Genomic DNA, 21,486 nt, shown 5'->3' on the forward strand with positions numbered 1-21,486 from the left:
CAGTCCTGGTCCAAAATAGGCCTTCTCACTCTGTCCTTGACTTAGCTCCCGCTGGGGCCACATTGTCTCTTGTCTATGGGCCTTTGCACTTCTTGATGCTGCTCTCTGAAAACACGGACTCCAGTTACCTGGGGTGTGAAGACTCCGTGTAGATATCGTCAAATGAGAAGCCTTTTCTGCCATGTCCCGAGCCCGAAGACTCAGGGCAGCGCTTCGTCCAGGGTGCTGAGAGCCCCGGGCTCCGCGTGTCCAAGCAGTCAGCACTTCTGAGGTAGCTTTCTGTGCGGTGGTGGTTTTGTCGTCTTGATTTATGTGCCACTTCACGTGTCTAGGGCAGGGACGCTTTCTTGTTCACTTTTTATTTCCAGAGCTTAGCACGTAATAATATCTTTGTCAGTAATACTCGTGATGGAGCAGTGGCGGCAACAGCAGTAAATACAAGCAGGCGTTTGGTCGGTACGTGCTGAGCTGTTAGCGGGCCCGAGTGCCAGGCTCTCCGCTCTGCGGAGTCTCGAGCAAGATTTTTCTTTGATTCTATTCAGTCCTTGTAGTCTCGTAGCCGCAAGGCTGGAAATTGAGCTTGGTCGCCAGGGAAGACGGGAGAACAGAGACCTGTCAGGTAATCAGCAGTCTCTGCTACAGATGGCTTCTGAAAGCAGGTGACATTCAAGCTGGCTCGGATTCCTTCACAGAACCAAAGTGAGAAAGGCTTCACTGTCAGAACAGCATACACAAAAGTATGGAAATAACAAGTTGGAGGCTAACCTCGGGGCAGAGGGGGTCAGAAACTTCTTTCCTCCAAAATTATGAACGCCAGGACCGGAGATGCAGAGATGACGGATTAGTCCAAGATTTGCCCCTTCAGTTCCCGTCCCTCCATGTATGTCCTGGTGACATTTCTAGCTCCCATTGTCAGCCTTTCAGAAAGTACAATTAGAGTAAGCGGAAGCCATCAGAGAATGTTTGCAAAATGTGTAAGTTTGATCTGCCTAAAATACCCCTCTGCCAGCCTGCCATAGACCTGAAATTCCTAGGATTGGTACATTCTTTTGAGTTATCCCCAGGCAATAAAAGGCCTGTCCCGGCATTAATGATGAGGGCGAGGGTGATAAGACTGGGGGAGGGAAGAAGAAAGCAGAGTCGTTTTCTGGAAGGCTATGCTGGAATTCATGCTTCTGATACTGTCATTGTTGTGTCGGCCACGTCAGCTCCCTGCCCGGCCCGCCGAACGCTACCTTCCCCAGCCGTTCTGCGGCCCTGCTTTCACTTCTCGCACTGCCCCCCCCATCAAGTACATGTGATTTTACATTTCCAGGAACATTAACGTTACCAATTTGTGTTTGTATTGCTTTGTTGTCCGTGCTACATCATGACTTCTTTTTAAAGAGTTCAGTATTTACCGCAGTTCCCTCATTCCAGAGACCATCCTGCCTGTATGTCGTTGCAAGGATCGAATGCTTTTCCTTTCATTTTGATGTATAGTGTTTTATGAGCCACTGGGTGTGTTTCATTGGCAGAGAGTAATTACTTTGGAGAAAGAGAATTTTAAATTTAGAGCATGTGTATTTAAAAGTTTAAGCTGTCTGGTCAATAAAGTGACAGACAGTAGCAGTTTTAGAAATTAAAATTTAAGTTTCTCTTACAGCACTGTGTTTCCCCAGTATTGTTATACATGAAGCAACCTAACCAAATTCTCGCTTGATTTTATGGTATAAGTAATACATGAGAGTTAAGGAAATTCTGGATTGTCAGATCATCTTTCTCGGTAAGATAGGACCACCAGTAGTCAGAACTCTTCGAATGCAGTACACGTATTTAACTGCTTTCAGTCTGGGCCTCACTTATGATGCCGCAGCCCGTCTCGTGACCAACGAGAGGGAAAAGCAGGAGGAACAGCAGTTGTGGAAGTGATGGCTGTGAATGTCGGGGTTTCTAGGGCGTATTATGACAGGAAGAGGAGAGAAAAGCAGCTCCGGAGAAATTTGCTGACATCCTGACTCAAGGCTATGGCAGAGATTCTCTCTGTTTATGCCTTATCTCGGTAGCCCTGCAGATGCATATACACCTTTCATTCTTTAACCCATTAATTGTCAAGATAAGTTCTACTCAATTCGTATTAATAAAAGTAGTGCTCTCGGGGCGCCCGGGTGGTTCAGTCAGTCGGTTAAGTGTCCGCTTGTGGCTGAGGTCGTGGCTCAGCGGGAAGTCTGCTTCTCCCTCTGCCCCTCACCCCCACTCTGCGCTCTCTCTCTCTTGCTCTGTTCTCTCTCTCTCAAATAAATAAATAAAATCTTTAAAAATAAAATAAAAGTGGTGCTCTCTTGGTGGTAGTACGTTAGGCTCAGGCTCATGCTAGCAACACTGACACTTCTTCTCGAACCAACCTTCCTAAGATGATCTATTTATTTACTTATTTTTAATTTTTACAATGGAATAAAATAAAATTTATTTTAAAATAACAGTAATTAGAGAATCTTGCAAGTCAGGTCACTAGAAAGTTGTCTTTTTTTTCCCCAAATTTCTATTTAAATTCTAGTTAGCCAACAGATAGAGTAATATTGGTTTCAGGAGTAGAATTTAGTGATTCATCACTTACATACAGCACCCAGTGCTCCTTAACACCCATCACCCATTTAGCCCATCCCCCGCCCACCTCCCTCCATCATCCCTCAGTTTGTTCTCTCTTGTTAAGAGTCTCTTTTGGTTTGCTTCCCAGTCTCTTTTTTTTCCCCCTTCTCATATGTTCATCTGTTTTGTGTCTTAAATTCCACATATGAGTGAAATCATATGGTATTTGTCTTTCTCTGATTGACTTATTTTGCCTGGCACAATATACTTTAGCTCCATGCATGTCATTGCAAATGGCAAGATTTCATTCTTTTTAATGGCTGAGTAGTATTTCAGTGTCTGTGTCTGTGAGTGCGCGTGCACGCACACACGCCACATCTTTATCCATTCATCAGGCAATGGACACTTGGGCTCTTTCCAGAGTTTGGCTATTGTGGAGAATGCTGCTCTAAACATTGGGGTGCCGGTACCCCTTTGAATCTGTATTTTTGCATCCTTTGGGTAAATATACCTAGTAGTACAGTTGCTGGGTCATAGTGTAGTTCTATTTTTAACTTTTTGAGGAACTTCCATACTGTTTTCCAGAGTGGCTGCACCAGTTTGCATTCCTACCAACAGTGTAAGAGGGTTTCCTTTTCTCCACATCCTCGCCAACATCTGTTGTTTCCTGATTTGTTAATTTTAGCCATGCTGACAGATAGGAAGTGGCATCTGATTGTGGTTTTATTTGTATCCCCGATGATGACTCATGTAGAGCATCTGTTCATAGGCCTTTTAGCCATTGGGATGTCTTCTTTGGAAGAATGTCTGTTCATATCTTCTACCCATTTCTTAACTGGATTATTTCTTTTTGTTTTTTAAAGATTTATTTATTGTTTTGAGAGAGAGATTGGGGGGAGGAGCAGAGGGAGAGAATCCTCAAACAGACTCCCCACTGAGCACAGAGCCTGACCTGGGGCTCAGTCCCAGGACCCTGAGATCATGACCTGAGCCAGAACCAAGATAGATGCTCAACCAGCTGAGCCACCCAGGCGCCCCTGGGTTATTTGATTTTTGGGTATTGAGTTTGATAAGTTCTTTATAGACTTTGGATACTAACCCTTTATCGGATGTGTCATTAGCAGATATCTTCTTCCATTTCATAGGTTGCCTTAGTTTTGCTGATTGTTTCCTTTGCTGTGCAGAAGCTTTTTATCTTGATGTAGTCCCAATTGTTCATTTTCACTTTTGTTTCCTTGCCTCCGGCAATGTGTCTCGTAAGAATTTGCCACAGCTGAGGTCAGAGAGGTTGCTGTGTTCTCCTCTAGGATTTTGATGGTTTCCTGCCTTACATCTAGATGTCGTTCTTTCATTTTGAATTTATTTTTGTGTATGGTGTAAGGGAATGTTCCAGTTTCATTCTTTTGCATGTTGCTGTCCAGTTTTCCCAGCACCATTTGTTGAAGAGACCATCTTTTTTCCATTGGATATTCTTTCCTTCTTTGTCAAAGATGAGTGGACCATATAGTTGTGGGTCCATTTCTGGATTTTCTGTTCTGTTCCATTGATCTAGGTCTGTTTTTGTGCCAGTACCATACTGTCTTGATGATCACAGCTTTGTAATAAAGCTGGAAGTCTGGAATCACAAAGCCTCCAGCTTTGGTTTTCTTTTTCAGGATCACTTTGGCTATTCAGGGTTTTTTGTGGTTTCCTATAAATTTTAGGATTTTTTGTTCTGGCTCCCGTGAAAAATGCTGCTGTTATTTTGATAGGGTTTGCACTAAATGTGTAGATTGCTTTGGGTAGTACAGACATTTTAACAATGTTTGTTATTCCAATCCATGAACAGAGAATGTTTTTCAATTTCTTTGTGTTCTCTTCAATTTCTTTCATTAAGTATTCTATAGTTTTCAAAATACGGGTCTTTCACCTCTTTAGTTAGGTTTATTTCCAGGTATCTTACTGTCTTTGATGCAATTGTAAATGGGATTGATTCCTTGATTTCTCTTTCTGCTGCTTCATTATTGGTGTATAGAAATGCAACAGATTTCTGTACATTGATTTTATATCCTGTGATTTTGCTGAATTCATGTCTTAGTTCTAGCAGTTTTTTGGTGGAATCTTTTTTTTTTTTTTTTTTAAGTAGGCTCCATCCCAGTGTGGAGCCCAGTGCAGGGCTTGAACTTTCGGCCCTGAGATCAAGACCTGAGCTGAGATCAAGAGTTGGATGCTTAACCGACTGAGCCACCCAGGTGCTCCTGGTGGCATCTCTGATGATATTTGTTGTAAGTGCCACCGAGCTACCCTGCCAGCGGGAGTTGAAAAAGTAAAAGATTGCACAAGGGGAAGGAAGTAACAGGAGAAGTATGTTACAGTTTGTAATAACAACTCACTTTTAAATCCAGAAGTCAAGAAAAGAAACCTTACTGTGTAAAGTTGTCATGTGTAGATTTGTGCCTAGATCTTGAGTTGCAGTTTGTGGAAAAGAATTAGATTCATTATAATATTTTTTCTCCTAGGTAATTTTGTGAGAAAAATTTTGCAGCCTGCTTTTCACTTAATTGCCAGTGAAGATGATGATAGTATTTCAGAGACCACGGGCCACGGATTTTCCCATTTTCCTGAAACGCCAATTAAACAAGGGATTTCCTTTAGCGAAATGTCCTCAGATGAAGATAGAGGAGAGAGCCGGACACGGAATTCGAAGGAACAGGAGAGGCTGGGGTCAGCTGAGCAAAGCAGTCCTGACCTATCATTTTTAGTTGTGAAGAATAACGTAGGAGAAAAGCATCTTTTTGTAGACTTCGGTAAGTAAAATGTCAGCTCAGCTGCCTGTTAGGCTGTCTTCATGTACCTCCGTGAGTGACCCCCAGTGCCCATTTGTCACTTTGCTTAGGATTCTTGCTGCCACCATTGCTCCATACTGACCAAGGAACTACTAGCAGAGTGTGATCCCTGCGCTAGGGTGCTGGGACGCGGCGAGGCTTCTGTTCAGAGATCTTAGAGCAGTTCCTGTGGGACAGAGGCCCCAGGCTGCCCCGAGTTCCAAAAGAGAATCCTTAGAGCTGGCACTTCCCCCGGAGGGTCCAGAGGATTTGTGTCAGGGGACTCTTAACGGGGCAGTTGGACCAGCGCTCTCCAGTACTGGTAACAGGTTTAATTAGGTGAAATACATGTTAAAAACCGACAGTATAAAAATGATACTTTTATGTGGCAAAATGAGGCCACTGGTCTCTTCACTGAAGAGTTTTGCAGTGAGTGCCAGAGGGTCATTTCATCAGCTTTTTGACTATCCTCACACTGGTACCTTCCTCACGCACGCTCTCTTCCACCCTCCTTGCTTCCGGTGCCAAGGCTGAGGATGTGTGAGGCACTGGGCAGGATGCAGCCTGGTTGGGTAACACATCGGCCACTCAGGACCCCTAATTTAGCTGGCTCCAATCTGGTGAACTAAACCTCATTTTTTTAAGAATTTCAAGTAGGCTTCACACCCATCGCAGGGCCCAACCGCGGGCCTTGAGCTCACGACGCTGAGATCAAGAGTCAGATGCCCAACTGACGGAGCCACGCAGGCGCCCCTAAACCTCATTTTTATACGTGGTTCCAGCTTGTGGTTTGAAAGCTGTGAAGAACACATTTTGGCATTGAGCGTTAGAGCAGCTGAGAGGGTTTCGGTGTGTAGTGGCTGAAGGAAACTAGGTTTAACTTGCAGGCAGGATTATCAAGCCAGCCAGGCCACGAGTAGGGAAGGGTCCCTGCCATAGTTTATACCTTCCTAGCTAGCCGCCCCGACAACCAGGTGCCAGAATTTGGAAACATAGATAAGCGCAGCGCGGTGGTTTGGGTGTGAGCAAGCATGAGTTACGAGTAGAGGAGCGTTCTTCCAAGTGACAAGTGTTGTTTTGTTAGCAGAATATCCTCTCCAGGTTGTGCCAGCAGGCAGTAAAGCAGGGAGAATGCCTAACAGGAGGTGGTTCAGGGGGAGCAAAATAGCCGATCACTGTGCTCTGCCTCAACCCCAGTATTGAAGACCCCAAGCAGAATACCCCGGTTCATGATGGTTAGCCTTAGAGGTCAGTTTACTGGACTAGCAAGGAAATGTCCACGATACACTTGAAAGAAGGATTTCAAGAGTATATCCAGAATAATTTATGTACCAAAAAGGACATTCCTTCAGGCATCTTTTGAAAAGGTCAGGGATTTAATAGTACACGCCAAAATTGTTTTTTAAAGATTTTATTTTTTTAAAGTAATCTCTACACCTAACCTGGGGCGCGAACTCACAACCCCGAGATCGAAAGTCGCATGCTGTCCTGACTGAGCCAGCCAGGTGCCCCACGGGCCAGAATTTTTTGAGGAAGCTTTTTATTGAAGTATAACATTCAAACAGAAACATGAGTAATTTGTGAGTATATAGGTCAATGAATTACCGCAAAATGATCATGCCCTTGTCAGCACACCTCCCTAGATAAGAAACAGAAGATTCCCAGGATCCCAGACTCTCCTCCATGTTTCTTCTAGTGAGTACTCTTCCTCCTCCCCGCAGGTGACCGCTAATCCATCTTCTAACACCACAGATTAGTTTTGCCTGTTTCTGAACTTTATCATTGGAATCCTATAGTATTTGTGGCTTGCTTTTTTACTCTCTTAATGGTGTCTTTGATGAATAAAAGTAACTTTAAATAGTAGTAGTCTAATTTATCAACATTTTCCTCTTAGTGTTTCTTGTATCTTTTTAAATCTTTCACTGTTCCCAAATTATGAAGATATTCTCCTACTTATCTTCTAGAAGACTTCTTTTTTTACCTTTTATGTTTAGACCTACAACCCACTTGGAGTGGATTTTTGCCTATTGTGTGAAGAGGAGTTAAGATTCATTTTTTTCCCCTATATGAATATCCATTTGTCTCAACACTGTTTGTTGAAATAACTATCCTTGTCCTAAAAGGACATCTTTGTCATAATTCAAGTGTCTATATGTTTGGTCTTTTCTGGATTATATTCTGTTCCGTTGTTATATTGGTCTATTTTTGTACCAGTACCATTACTGTCTTAATATAGGTGTTTTCTTTAAGTCTTGATATCCAGTGGAAGTCCACCAACTTTGTTCTTTGAAATTTCTTGGCTGTTCTTGACCATTTGCACTTCCATTTAAATTTTAGAATCCACTTGTCAGGTTACACATGCACATGCAAACACACACGCACTCTGCTAGAATTTGATTTCGTTTGCATTGAATCTAGAGATCAACTTGGAAAGAATTGACATTTTTATAACGTTTAGTGTTTCATTTCGTGAACATGCTTTGTTATTCCACTAACATAGATGTTCTCTCATTTCTCTCAATGTTTTATAATTTTCTAAACAGAGAACTTATATATTTTTTGTTAGATTTACTCTGGGTATTTGGGTTGTTTTTGTTTGTTTGGCTTAAAAACAAACATTTATTTCTCACAGCTGAAGAGGATAGAAGTGCAAGATCAGGGCACCAGCACGGGTGGGTTTTGGTGAAGTCCCTGTCCTGGTTTTCAGATCACGGTCTTCTCATTGTATGCTCACATAGTGGGGAGAGAGCGGTATTTGATTTTTTGATGCCTCCCTTCTTTGGGATTTTAGCACCAGAAATACTCACCGCCTTGGAAGCTCTTTAATTGTCTGAAACTTTTTTTCCTAAATGATTTGCCCCGCGTTTCTATTTATTTACAACAGGAAGGTTACCCCCAAATAATCTCATCTCATTTTCTGTTTCTGCATGTGGCATTCTTCCATACCAAGTCCACTTTATCTTAATTTATATATTGCTTTTATTTTGTTTACAGCTGATAAAAAATACTTTTTTCATTTGTATTTTTGTTTACGTGAAGGTGCGTTTTTCTTCTGCCTTCACTTTTTTCTCGAGGTGTGATTGACATGCCTCATGACATTAGTTTCAGGTGTGCTGATCTGATGTTGATAATGATCTGATATTTGTATATATTGCAAAATGATCACCACAGTAACTCTAGCTAACATCCATCACCATACATAGTTACAGAACTTTTTTCTTCTGATGAGAATTTCTAAGACGTACTCTCAGCAACTTTCAGATATGCAGTACGGTGTTATTAGCCGTGTTTGCCATGCCGTCCATTACATCCCCTGGCTTATTTATGTTAAAACTGAAGCTTGTGTTTTTTGACTCCCTTTACCTATTGGCCGACCCCCACCGCCCCACCTCAAGCAACCACCAGTCTGTTCTCTGTATTTATTGGCTTGGGTTGTCTTTTTCTTAATTTTAATTTTTAGATTCTCTATATAAGTGATATGGTATTTATCTTTCCCTGTCTGACTTATTTCATTTAGCATAATGCCCTTAAGGTCCATCTGTGTGGTCACAAATGGCAGGATTTTTCTCTCTTTTTTTTAGTTGGTTAAATAATATTCCATTTTGTGGAGATACATATATATTTTTTCTTGATTCATTTTCTTTATTCGTTCATCTGTTGATAGACCCTTAGTTTGTTTCCATATCGTGGCTATTGTAAATAATGCTGCAGCGAACATGGTGATATGTCTGTCTTTTTGAATTAGTGTTTTTATTTTCTTCAGATAAATACCCAGAAATAGAATTGCTGGATCGTGTGGGAGTTCTATTTTTAATTTTTTGAGGAACCTCCGTACTGTTTTCCCCAGCGGCTGCACCAGTTTATATTCCATTGACAGTGCACAAGGGTTCCCTTTTCTCCATACCCTCATCAACACTTGTTATTTGTCTTTTTGATACTAGCCATTCTGACAGTATGAGGGGATATGTCATTGTGGTTTTGATTTGCATTTCCCTGATGATTAGGGATGTTGAACAGCTGTTGGCCATCTGTATGTCTTCTATGGAGAAATGTCTATTCAGATCTTCTGCCCATTTTTTAATCAGATTGGTTTCTTTTTCCTATTGAGTTGTATGAGTTCTTTATATATCTTGGCTATTAACATCTTATCAGATACATGATTTGCATATATTTTCTCCCATTCAATATGTAGCCTTTTCATGTTGTTGATGGTTTCCTTTCTCTGCAGAAGTTTTTTACTTTGATGATGTCCTGCTTATTTATTTTTGCTTTTGTTGCCTTTGCTGTTAGTGTCAAATTTAAAACACCATCGCCAAGATTCAGGTCAAGGAGCCTACTGCCTGTTTTCTAAGAGTTTTATGGTTTCGGGTCTTAAATTCAAGTCTTCATTTCATCTCGAGTTAATTTCTGTGTATGGTGTGAGACAGTGCTACCGTTTTATTCTTTTGCATGTGGCTTTCCAGTTTTCCCAACTCATTTTATTGAAGAGACTCTTCTTTCCCTATTGTGTATTCTTGGCTCCTTTGTTGTAAATTAATCGAGCAGATATACTTGATTTATTTCTTTGCTTTCTGTTCTGTTCCATCGCTCTGAATCCGTTTTCATTGCCAGCCCCGTACTGTTTTGATTACTGTCGCACTGCGGTGTAGTTTGAAATCAGGAAGCATGATGCCTCCAACTTTGTCCTTCTTTGTCTGGGTAGCTTTAGCCATTCTGGATCTTTTGTAGTTCATATAAATTTTAGAATTCTTTGTTCGATTCTGTAAAAAATGCCATTGGGATTTTGATAGGGACTGCACTGAATCATAGCTTGCCCTTGGTACTATGGACATTTTAACAGTATTCTTCCAGTCCAGGAGCTTGGCATAGCTTTCCATTTGTCTGCGTCATCTTCAGTTTCTTTCATCAGTGTTGTTTATAGTTTTCTGAGTACGGGTCTTTCACCTCCTTGGTTAAGTTTATTCCTAGGTATGTTACTCCTTCCGACGCAATTGTAAATGGGATTTTTTTTTTAATAGGATTGTGTCTTAATTTGTTTTTCTGATAGTTATTGTATAGAAATGCAACAGATTTCTGTATTGATTTTGTATCCTGCAACTTCACTGAATTCATTTTTTCTAACAGTTTTTTTGGTGGAGTCTTTGGGGTTTTCTACATAGAAATTTCTGTACATAAACATTTGCAGATAGAACAGTTTCACTTCTTCCTTCCTGGAATCTGGATGCCTTTGATTTCTTTTCTTGCCTACTTGCTCTGGCTGGGACACCCAGTGCCGTGTTGATAAAAGTGATGAGAGTGGGTGCTCTTGTCTTGTTCCCGATCTTCGAGGAAAAGCTTCCAGCTCTCACCTCTGAGTCTGATGTTGGCTAAGCGTGTGTTACATACAGACTTTATCATGTTGAGCTGTGTTTCCTCTATGATCACTTAGTGGAGAGTTTTGATCATACGTGGGTGTTGAATTTCGTCAAATGCCTTTTCAGCATCTATTGAGATGATCATTTGATTTTTATTCAGCCACTTTGCTTTTATGAAAGACCCACAGTAGTATGGCAGCAGCTTTTCTCGTAGAAGTGAAAATCCTCTTTGGAATCTTTCAGTTAGTGAAAACGCGTAGTAATGTTGTAGATCTTTCATGAAAGTAAAGTGTTGTAACGTGAACTTCCAGAAAGTGGGGGATACCCCCGTATTGTTGAATTTGGTTTGCTGTTATTTTGTTATTTAGTTATTTGGTTGAGAACATTTGCATATGCTCATCAAGGATATTGGCCTGTAATTTTCTTTCTTCTCTGTTTATTTTTGGTGTCATGGTAATACTGCTCATGAAAGTGAATTTGGAAGGGATCCCCCCTCTTCTGTTTTTGGGAATAGTTTGAGAAGGAACGTATTCTGCTTTAAATGTTTGGTAGATTCCCCTCGAGAGCTATCTGTTCCTGGGCTTTCGTTTGTTGGGAGGTGTCTGATTGCTGAGTCAATCTCCTGACAAGTAATCAGTCTGTTTTCTATTCATGATTCAGCCTGGGAATGTTATCTGTTTCTGGGAAGTTGTGCGTTTTTTCATGTTGCCCCATTTGTTGGGGGGCAGTTGCTCACAGTGGTTTTCTACGATCTTTTGTATTTCTGAGGTATCAGTTGTAAGGTGTCCTCTTTCATTTCTCACCTCATTTTAGTCCTCTCTTTTTCTCCGTGGTGAGTCTAGCTAAAGGTTTGTCGATTTTGTTTATCTTTTCAAGGAACCAGTTCTTGCATTCATTGATCTTCTTTTTAAAGTCTGCATTTCATTTATTTCTGCTCTGATCTTTATTATTTTCTTTCTTCTACTAACTTTGGGTTTGTTTGCTGTCTTTTTCCTCATTTCTTGAGGTGTCAAGTTAAGTTGTTGGAGATTTTTCTTGCTTCTTGATATAGGTATTTATCACAGTGCACTTCCCTCTCAGAATTGCTTTCGCTGCATCCCATAGGTTTAGGTTTGTTATATTTCTTTTTTTTTTTTTTTTTTTTTTTGGTCTCTAGGTATTTATCCATTGATTCCTTTGTGACCTATTTTTTTCAGTAGCATGTTGTTTAATCCCCATATGTTTGTGAATTTTGCAGTTTTCTTAGGATTGATTTCTAATTTCACAGTATTGTGGTCAGAAAGATGCTTCATATGATTTCAATCTCAAATTTGTTAAGCCTTATTTTATGGCCTGACGTATGATCTGTGCTGGAGAATGCTCCATATGCACTTAAGAAGAATGTATTCTTTTGCTTTTGAATGGAACGTTCTGTATGTATCTGTTATTTCCATCTGGCTAATGTGTGGTTTGAGGTTGATGTTTCCTTATTATTGATTTTCTGTCTGGATGATCTATCCATTGATGTAAGTGGGGGTACTGAAGTCCCCTACTATTGTACTTCTGTCTATTGCTCCCATTAGGTCTGTTAATATTTGATTTATATATTTGGGTGCTCCTGTGTTGGTGCCTAAATATTTGTAGGTGCTATATCCTCTTTTTGGAACGACCCCTTTGTCGTTATGTAATACCTGTCTTTGTTTCTTACTGCAGTCTTTGTGTTCAAGTATTTTGTCTGACCAAAGTAGAGCTACCCCAGCTTTCTTTTGGTTTCCATTGTGTGGAACATCTTTTTCCATCCCTTCACTTTCAGTCTGTGTGTGTTCTTACTTCTGAAATGGGTCTCCTGACTGGGAGTGTATAGATGGGTCTTGTTTTGTTTTTATCCTTTCAGCTACTGTATGTCTTTTGATTGGTGAGTTTAATTCATTTACAGTAATTACTGATGCTTATGTACTTGGAGCCATCTTGTTCATTATTTTCTGGCTGTTTTTTAATTCTTCTTTATCTTTCTACTTCTCTTGCCCTCTTCCTTTGTGGTTTGATGAATTCCTTAGTGGCGTGCTTCCTTTCTCATTATCTTCTGTGTAGCTGTTACAGCTTTTTGCTTTGTGGTTACCTTGGGGCTTACATATAATGACTTACATTCGTAACAGCCTATCTTAGGTTTATAACAACGCATTCAAAGCTGTACATTTTTACGCTCTGCCCCCATGTTTTACGTTTCGCCTCTCACATTCTACATCTTGTTATCTTGTGTATCCCTTAGCTCATTATTGTAGTCGCAGTTGTTTTTTACTACTTTCGTCTTTTAACCTTTACACTAGCTTCACACTTGATTGATATACTCCTTTAATATGTAGTTGCTTTTACCAGTGAGATTTACACTTTTATACATTTTTTTGTTAAATAATAAGCAACAACCTCCACTTTGTTTTTTTCCAGCTTAAAGCTGTCCCTTTGACATTTCTTTTAGGACTGGTTGAGTAGTAATGAACTTTTTTATCTCTTGCTTGTCTGGAAAACTCTTTATCTGTCCTTAATTATGAATGATAACTTTGCCAGACAGAGTATTCTTGGTTGGGAGTTTTGTTCCTTCAGCAGTTTGCATATATCACGCCGCTCTCTCTGGCCTGCAACGTTTCTGCGGAAAACTGTGCTCACAGTCATATGGGGTCTCCTTGTATGTAACAAGGTATTTTTTTTTCTTCCTTTAAGAGTCTCTCTCTCTCTTTTTTTTTTTTTTTTAACTTTTGGCATTTTAATTATAATGTGTCTTGGTGTGGCTCTCTGTGCTGCATTCATTTCACTTGGAACTTGCTGTCCTTCCTGAATCTGTATGTCTTTCCTTCCCCAGGTTATTGAAGTTTTCAGTTATTTCTTCAAATAAGTTTTCCGGTCCTTTCTCCTTCTGGGATTCGTATAATGTAAATATTAGTCTGCTCAGTGTTGTCTCAGAAGGCCCTTAAGCTATCTTCACTTTGTTTCATTCCTTTCTCTTTCCACTGCTCTGTTGGGTGAGTTCCTCTGTCCTGTCTTTGGGTTCACTGACCCTGCTTCATCTAGCATAGTGTATTTTTCAGATCAGTTTTTGTATTTTCAGCTCTGTGACTTCTGTTTGCTACTTTCTTACATTCTCTGCCTTTTTGTCGAGCTCTCACAGTGCTCATCCATTCCTCTCCCAAGTTGAGCGTCTGTATGACCATTACTTTGAGCTCGTTATCAGGTAAATTACTTATCTCCATTTCATTAAGGTTGTTTAAGAGTTTCGTCGTCTTTGTTCGGAATGCATCCTCTGTTCTTCATTTTGCTTGACTCTGTTTGTGTGTTAGATGAAATAGCATCCCCGCCCCGTCTTGAAGGGTTGGCCTTATGTAGGAGATGAACCTTATCCTTCAACCCTGTTCTAGCTCTTGGTTGTTTCTCAGACTTTTATGATCATCCAAGCTGCCTGTTTTATTTTTAATAGTTTCCGGGACTTCAGAGTATGCCAGGCCCAGTCAGTGTCCCAAAGGGGAGATCTCATTCAACACCTAGATTCAGGAGATTGGAAGCCAGACCCTCAGGCAGCAGCTTTTAAAGAATGAAAATATGGACAGTCGTGTGGGACCGCAGGTGTAAGCCCCACTGACCCTCAGGTAGTACGGAGGTGTCCCATGGACGGTACTCGCAAAAATCAGGCCTTGATGAGCAGATAAAGCTCCTTTCTGAGAGATGCTGGTGAGCCATCGTGAGGTAGAAGGAGAGCACAGAGACAGCCTCCCCTGGCCTGTGTTTCCTGTGAGCAGCTCTGGAGCTCCTAGACGTGTGCCAAACTTGAAGACTGCCCCTCAAACCAAAACTCTAGGACAAGTGAGTAGGCCTCTTTCCCAGACGGCGGGGGGTGTTTCAGTCTGCTGTCCGTGCAGTGCCCTGAGGGTGGGAGCCATCTAAGAATTGTCTCTGACTGTTGGAGTCTCATGAGTCCCAGGAACCGAAGCCCCCTGGCCACCAGAGCCAGGTGATTGAGGGTTATCCCCTAGGAGGCCGCTCCAAAAAGCAGGGTACTGGATGTCAAAACTGGGGTGTGGGACGCGTATCCAAGTTCCCCTCCGAGAGAGCCGGTGCTGTGAGGCACAGCAAGAGAGGATGAAAATACAACCTGCCCGCCAAGGTCTCAGGAAAGTTTCCAATTAGCCCCTGGGTGTGTGTTTCATTAGAAGCCTGTCCCAACAGCTGCACCAGTGATGATAAGCTAACAGGCTTAGAGAGGCTGAGCTCCTGGGCCTGTTGCCTCTTGTTGTGCCCCGGCGATGGTTGCGGTTTAAGAACTCCTTCTCCATTGGTTACAGTTCCGTAGGACCTGTGAGTGTCAGTCCCCCCCAGCCACCAGAGCCAGATGGAGAGGAATCCCCTGGCAGCAACTGCAAAAATCAGGGCGCCGAGCAAAGGGCATAAGCTCCATTCTGGAAGATAGCTGTGAGCCGGATGAAGCAGAGGGAGAGTGCACAAATTACGTGCACTGAGCTCCGTTCCCTGGGAGCCCTTCCGGAGGCTCCTGTAAGCGCGCCAGGCCAGAAGCCTGCCCCTCGGGCCAGAGCTGCTGCACAAGCGAACGGGCCTCGCTCTCAGGAACGGGGGTGTGTTTCAGTCGGTCTCTGCGCAGTGCCCTGGGAGTGGCAGTCTCCCGAGCACTGTCCCTCCAGTTGTTACAGTCCTGGGCACCCAGGAACGCAAGCCTCCCTCGCCTTCAGAGCCAGGTGACCAAGGGATCACCTGAAAAATGGGTCACCATATGTAACAACTGGGGCACCAGACGTGACTAGACACTTTCCTCCAGGAGATACTGGTGCTCTGGAGCACAGCAGAGGGGGAGCCAAAGATTGTGTCTGCTGGCTGGAGTGAGGCAGAGGGGGCGGGCAAAGATGGCACCCACTCAGAAAAGGAGGGGGAAGAAAGGGGGGGGAGAAAAAGAAAAACGATGGCACCTGCTGGCTTTAAAGAGGCAGAAAAGAGGAAGGTGCCCACCACCTCCATCCCTGGAGAGTATCCCTCAGTCCAGAGCTTTAAAGTTTGGAAATGAGTCTCCTTCACATAAAGTCTGGGCACTTTCGAAGGGCCGCTTCTGCACGAGGCCTTGGGGTGAGTCTGCGCGCGAGCCCTTAAGAGCCTTCCTCAGTTTGCCGCAGCCCAGTTGGGGTTTCAAAGCCAGATGTTTCTGGGGCTCATCTCTTAGGTGCAGGTCTTAAAAGTTGGGGTACCTAATGTGAGGTATGAATCCTTAGCTATCGGGGAGAAGCTCTGGATTTTGAATTCCCTTCCATTTGTAGGTTGATGCACTGAGTGTGGGGCTTATGGCGAGATTGTGTCTCGGCCTTTCCCACCGGCTTCCATGTGGTTTCAGTCTCAGTTGGTGAAGGAGTCAGTCTGCCGAGTTTTAGGTTTCTTTCAGAGGAAATCGTTCCCAATACAGCTGTATCTGGTGTGTTCACATGTGGAGGGGAGTTCAGGATCTTCCCGCATGGGCACCTTGACCCAGAGCCAATTGTTTCTCTAATAATGCTGTACAACAGTAATTTAATATTTGCTGACTATAAAAACAAAGCACTGAAAACATGCATTCATAATTGTTTTATTTTTGATAATAGGAGTTTATACAAGAAATAGGAACTTTCGGCTGTATAAATCATCAAAGATAGGAAAACAGGTGGCTTTGGAGGTTGCTGAAGACAACAAATTTTTTCCCAAACAGTCCAAGAATATTTCTGAAGAAAATCAGTATTTCCTCTCTTCTTTGGTCAGCAATGTCAGGTACATAATACCAGAATCCAACCGTTGTGTATTCATGAATGCATATTAAACAGTGAATGGCATTGTATAGTACCAAAATGTGAATCGTGTAAATTCGTTCTAACTTAAGAAAATGGAAGTTCTTTAAATTCTAGGTTAACTTTTTTTTTTATACGAAAGAAAATGAAAACTACTTGTATTCCATTTGGAAATAGAGTTACTATTAATATATACTTTTCATGTGTCCACATTCATACATATAATTTACACACCTCCTTCATTCAAAGAATATTTTTTGAGATCACTATTTATATGGTTATATCAGTTGTTTTATTCACTTAACATTAGATCATGAATATCTGCCAAGTTAGTAACTTGCAACAGTTAGTTGTAATTAAAACTTTTACTGCCTATATAATTTTCCATTATGCTAGTTAACTTACTGTCAGTTTTGTTGTTGACTACTCAAGTTGCCACATTTTGGTCACTTTTTAAAAGTATAAAAGACCTCTTTCAACAGAAACGTTTGCCTTCATTTCCCTGTGTCTGGGCTGACAGATTTTGTTCGTCCAAACCAGGTGTTTAATGATCAGACTGAATTGCCTTGCTCCATTAAGTTGCCTGCTCCTTTCTCCTGTGCCTTCCCTACATCTGATTCTCAGGAGAAATCCCATAGAAATAAATGTTAATAAAATATGTAAAATACTTTGCTGGGGGGGAAGTTGTGTCTGGATGTCCACTTGCCAGCAGTTACCCAAGGGGGTGGAAAGACAGGGGGGTTTTCTTCATATTATTCCTGGACTTTGAGTTTTTTCATGACATTTTTCAGAAGTAACATCAAAGTCTTCATTTCCTTACCTTTGAAACAGAAATGCTACCCCCCCCCCCCCGGTCTCAGGGAGTTGGAAGGTCAAGTGAGTGAGAACCGCACGTCAGCGGACAGCCGTGTCCGGCCCACGGCACCTGCTCAGTAGACGCTAGTTGTTAGCATAGCAGTTCCACGATTCTGGAAGCGCCGTGGGGTGGTGGGAAAATTGTATGACGACTGCTGGTCCAAGAGTGGGATCTTCCTTTGTCTTGTGTGGGAAAAGCGCCACAGCCTTCCCGTAAGACAGCCTGCAGTCCTCTCTCCCTGTCACTAAACTCCATTTCCTTTGTAGTTTCAGTATTAATTCCACAGAAGTGGAGAGTTCTTCTACTGAATATGGTTTCCTTAATTTTCTTTTGTGTGTCCGAGTGAATACTAGGTGTATTTCTTCCTCAAATGAAGGCTAAATTCTTGAGGGTTATGAATGTGTCTTTCAGTCAATTTTAATTCATTTTTTCCTTTGCTCGCATCCCTCCTTCCTTCTCCCCCCCCCCATTATTCACACTTTTCAAATCATTGTAACAAAAATTTCAAAGGCTCTGTACATTTGAATAGAATTATGCACTTCATTCTATGGCTTCAGTCCCAGAGTCCTCTGATTCACACTGGAGTTGAAAGTATTTTAAATGAACACCAGACTACTGTTCTTATTGGTGTTTTGTAGGCAAATGTGACTTAATTGTCCTGGAAGAATTAGCTGTTGAATAAAGGATTTTAATGTGGAACTATATGAAATTCAGTTTCCTTTCTGTAGCCGTTTCTCTTTGATTCTTAGGTAACGTTGCTTTGTTTCTTTTGATGTTTTCTTCAGATTCTCAGATACTTTACGAATTCTGACATGTGACACATCTCAGAATAAACAAAAACGAGTTGAATGTTTTAACAGTACCAGGACTAAAGGTAATTTTAAGAAAACAATTTCCTGTGAAAATTTAAGGATACAAAGTCTATTTTGCCTTAAAAATCTTAAATCTTCAGAATTCGTATCTACTGATCCTTTAAAACAACTTAGTTTCTATTCAAAATGGAAAACATGTAAAGAAAAGGTATTTTTTAAAGCTTATTCACTAATTTTTATTATATGGTGATTTTGAGGAAAAAAAAAAACCTAGAAGAAAATAGAGTAGATTGTTTGTGAAAGAAACCCCTATTAAAAGAAAAACTAAAAGTTCTCTTCGCCTCTGTCCACAGTCACAGATGGGCAGCCGTTGTTGGTTTCCACGGAACCCGGGGAGCTTTCCCTGTATTCTCTCATTCTTTTAATCGCTGCAAAGTGTTTTATGAAATGTGTATGTTCTTCATTCTTACACTGAAAACATACGAGCTTTTTCTAAGATCCTTTATGTTAACTCTGCAGTTAATATTTTACACACATATTTTGGGCCATCATTATAATATCAAAAAACCGGAGACAATTTAAATGTACAACAAAATGGGATTGGTTACTTACTATCACATACTCTGTGGCCATTTAATTTAAATTTATAAAGCCAACATAAAATGGGAAATGTCCACTTATGATGTTAAGAGAAAAAAGTAGACTGAAATTATTTGGGAGGTATGATCCCAGGTTCATTAAAAACGTGTATAACGTTTTCTTAGGTTTATTTTCTTCTGGTTGTTTCACAGTTATTTCTAGACGTTGATTTGGACTTTATTTGTCTCATTTCTGCTTCAATATATTTTCCAAAATCTCTCCAATTATGTATATTACTTTTGTAAGTGAAATATAGGCTTTAAGAAAAGTAGGTAGTTCTGTGTTTAAAAATTAAATGACATTTTAAATAAATTATCGTAAATTATTCCAGTAGATTCTTAGATACAAAATATAACTGAATTGTCAGAGCCCTACAGCTAAGGGTCATGGGAGAACACACCTATGGCAAACAAGTGGAGTTTGGTCCTGGCTTCAGTGTGGAGAGCTCCTGCCATGCAGAACTTTGGGGCATCTCAGGAAAAGGGTATTAGAAAAGATTTATTGTAGGATGCAGGCTTGAGTTAGGTGCTTTGGAGAAGTGTCTAAGGAGGCATGGATTTGCTTCGAATTGGGTACTGTCAGAGGAGATTCTGTGATTGAATATCTTCATAAATTTTATCTAGAAGGAAGGCAGATTACAGTAGGTTAAAGCTATAACTGGTAAAGAATCAGCAGTTACTTATATTGGATAAGATGGGAGGTGTCGGTCATTTTTGCCATTAGGAAAATTCATGTTTTGTCTGCATTCAGACATGAATACAGAATGGTCTTGTTTTTGTCATGAATCATCTTGGCCACAGAGTGGCCTTATCTGGTGTTGAAATTCTGGGAAATAATCTCTGATTAGCAAGGAAAACACCAGGGCTGAGCTGTGGGTGCCCAGCCTGCTTGTAACAACACCAAGGCCTAGCTGATAGTAAGTAGTAGACCAGCTCTGGGTGTAAGGGGTTGCTTTTCTCTTTATCAAAGTGAAGAAAGCAGTTGAAATGATTACAGGTGCTTCTTATGAATATTAACATTTGACTTAACTCAGAGGTTTGAATTTTCCCTGCTTGCTTGTAGGGCAAGCAAGCACCCAGGACTGCATAAAAGCCATGGAAACAAAAAAGCTGCAGGAGCTCCAAAACCTAGAATTGTCCTGAAGAACAGCTTAACATTTGACTCTTTAACTGTAATTAATTTTTCTCTCTGTTGCAGCAGAAAACATTGAAGGTTATCATTGTTCACCCTACCCTGAAATTGACCGGTTTGTTCTTTCTTTGGTGAATAAAAATGGCATCAAAGGCGGTAAAGATAATCTTATTCCTTATTCACTGTAATATGACGGAGTTTTAATACCTTTAGAAACATTATTTGTATTTTAGGAATTCGACGTTGGAGCTACTTTTTCCCGGAAGAATTACTGGTTTATGATATTTGTAAATATCGCTGGTGCGAAAACATTGGAAGAGCCCACAAGAGCAATAATATCATGTAAGTAATGTTGTTTACTAATGAGTTCTTTGTATTTAACCAAAATTATTTTAAATGTTTATAATTTTTACAGTTGAATATAAAAATGATTTTGGTTTTTACAATAAATTTAATTATATCAAATTTGGGTTATTTTATAATATTGAATTTGACTATCTTAATTATCACCTTGCTTTATAGCAGTCATCTTTATTTGTAGTTTATTCAGTAAAATAATCCCTTAGATAGTATAATCTTGAGAAGAGAAAGACAGACTTGAGTGGGGCTAGGAGGAAATTAGAGGCAGTAGACAGGTGAGTGAACAGGGACGATGAAGTGTCTCTCCCTCGTCTGTTGCCCGTTGGTCCTTGACAGCTTATGGAGTGTAAATTGAAATTGAGCAAATTTGGGTGAAAAGGAAATTATTCAGTGCTAAGAGTTGGAGTTAAGGTTAACATGGTCAAGACAAAGAATGGTATTGGGGCACCTGGGTGGCTCAGTGGGTTAAGCGTCTGCCTTTGGCTCAGGTCATGATCTCAGGGTCCTGGGATTGAGCCCCACGTCAGGCTCTCTGCTCAGTGGGGGCCCTGCTTCCACCTCTATGCTTTCCCCCTCCCAAATAAATAAATCTTAAAAAACCAAAAAAGACAAAGAATGGTATTGAAGGGAATCCGTGTTTACTGAATGCTTGCTGTATACACCAGGCCCTGTTTACTGAGTGCTTGCTGTATACACCAAGCCCTGTTTTAGGAGTTTTCTTTAAAATCCCCCTGACAAAAGGAGAGGAAGTAAAGGCTGAAACAGAATTTTAGATAATACAATGATACAGTGAGAATAGGAATAAGACAGAAACCCAGTAGTTATCAGTTATGATATGTGAAATTTTGCTATGTTTTATATTTAATATCAAAGCTGAGACTTCTGTATATCAAGTGTATACAGCCTGTGTGCCAGACATGAGAAAAGATCGTGAAGCTTTTTCCAGAAAGCTGGAAACATCTTGGGTAGCACCATTTAATGCTATCCTTCTGTATGTAGATTAGCTCAGTTTAAAAAAAGTCAAAAACTGTATGCTCAATATGCAAAAGCTATCGCATAGAATGACACAAAGGAAAAGCTCCCCCCCGGCCCAGAACCAGTGATAACTGTGGTTACGATTTTGGTGTATCTTTCTAGTCTTTTACTCTGTGCGTATAAGTTCACCAGAAAGTCATT

General features: G+C 40.9%; 1 protein-coding gene across 7 annotated transcripts in view; it reads left to right on the forward strand.

Annotated features, from left to right (window-relative positions):
* PRIMPOL (primase and DNA directed polymerase) overlaps positions 1–21,486 on the forward strand; it is a 48,381-nt gene that overhangs the window by 21,056 nt on the left and 5,839 nt on the right. For 5 of the 7 annotated variants that reach the window (XR_008956018.1, XR_003318731.4, XM_026508584.4 and 2 more), the window contains exons 9-13: positions 5,067–5,354; positions 16,333–16,495; positions 18,154–18,242; positions 20,017–20,106; positions 20,184–20,292. Coding sequence is in view for 5 of the 7 variants with exons in the window: in XM_026508584.4 (XP_026364369.2) it covers positions 5,067–5,354; positions 16,333–16,495; positions 18,154–18,242; positions 20,017–20,106; positions 20,184–20,292 (739 nt within the window). In the remaining 2 variants the exon portion in view is untranslated. The remainder of the gene's footprint in view (positions 1–5,066; positions 5,355–16,332; positions 16,496–18,153; positions 18,243–20,016; positions 20,107–20,183; positions 20,293–21,486) is intronic. The other 2 variants (XM_026508585.4, XM_026508586.4) reach the window with 2 other exon arrangements.

This window comes from Ursus arctos, unplaced genomic scaffold, assembly GCF_023065955.2.
Source record: "Ursus arctos isolate Adak ecotype North America unplaced genomic scaffold, UrsArc2.0 scaffold_27, whole genome shotgun sequence".
In the NCBI taxonomy this organism is placed as follows: Eukaryota; Metazoa; Chordata; class Mammalia; order Carnivora; family Ursidae; genus Ursus; species Ursus arctos.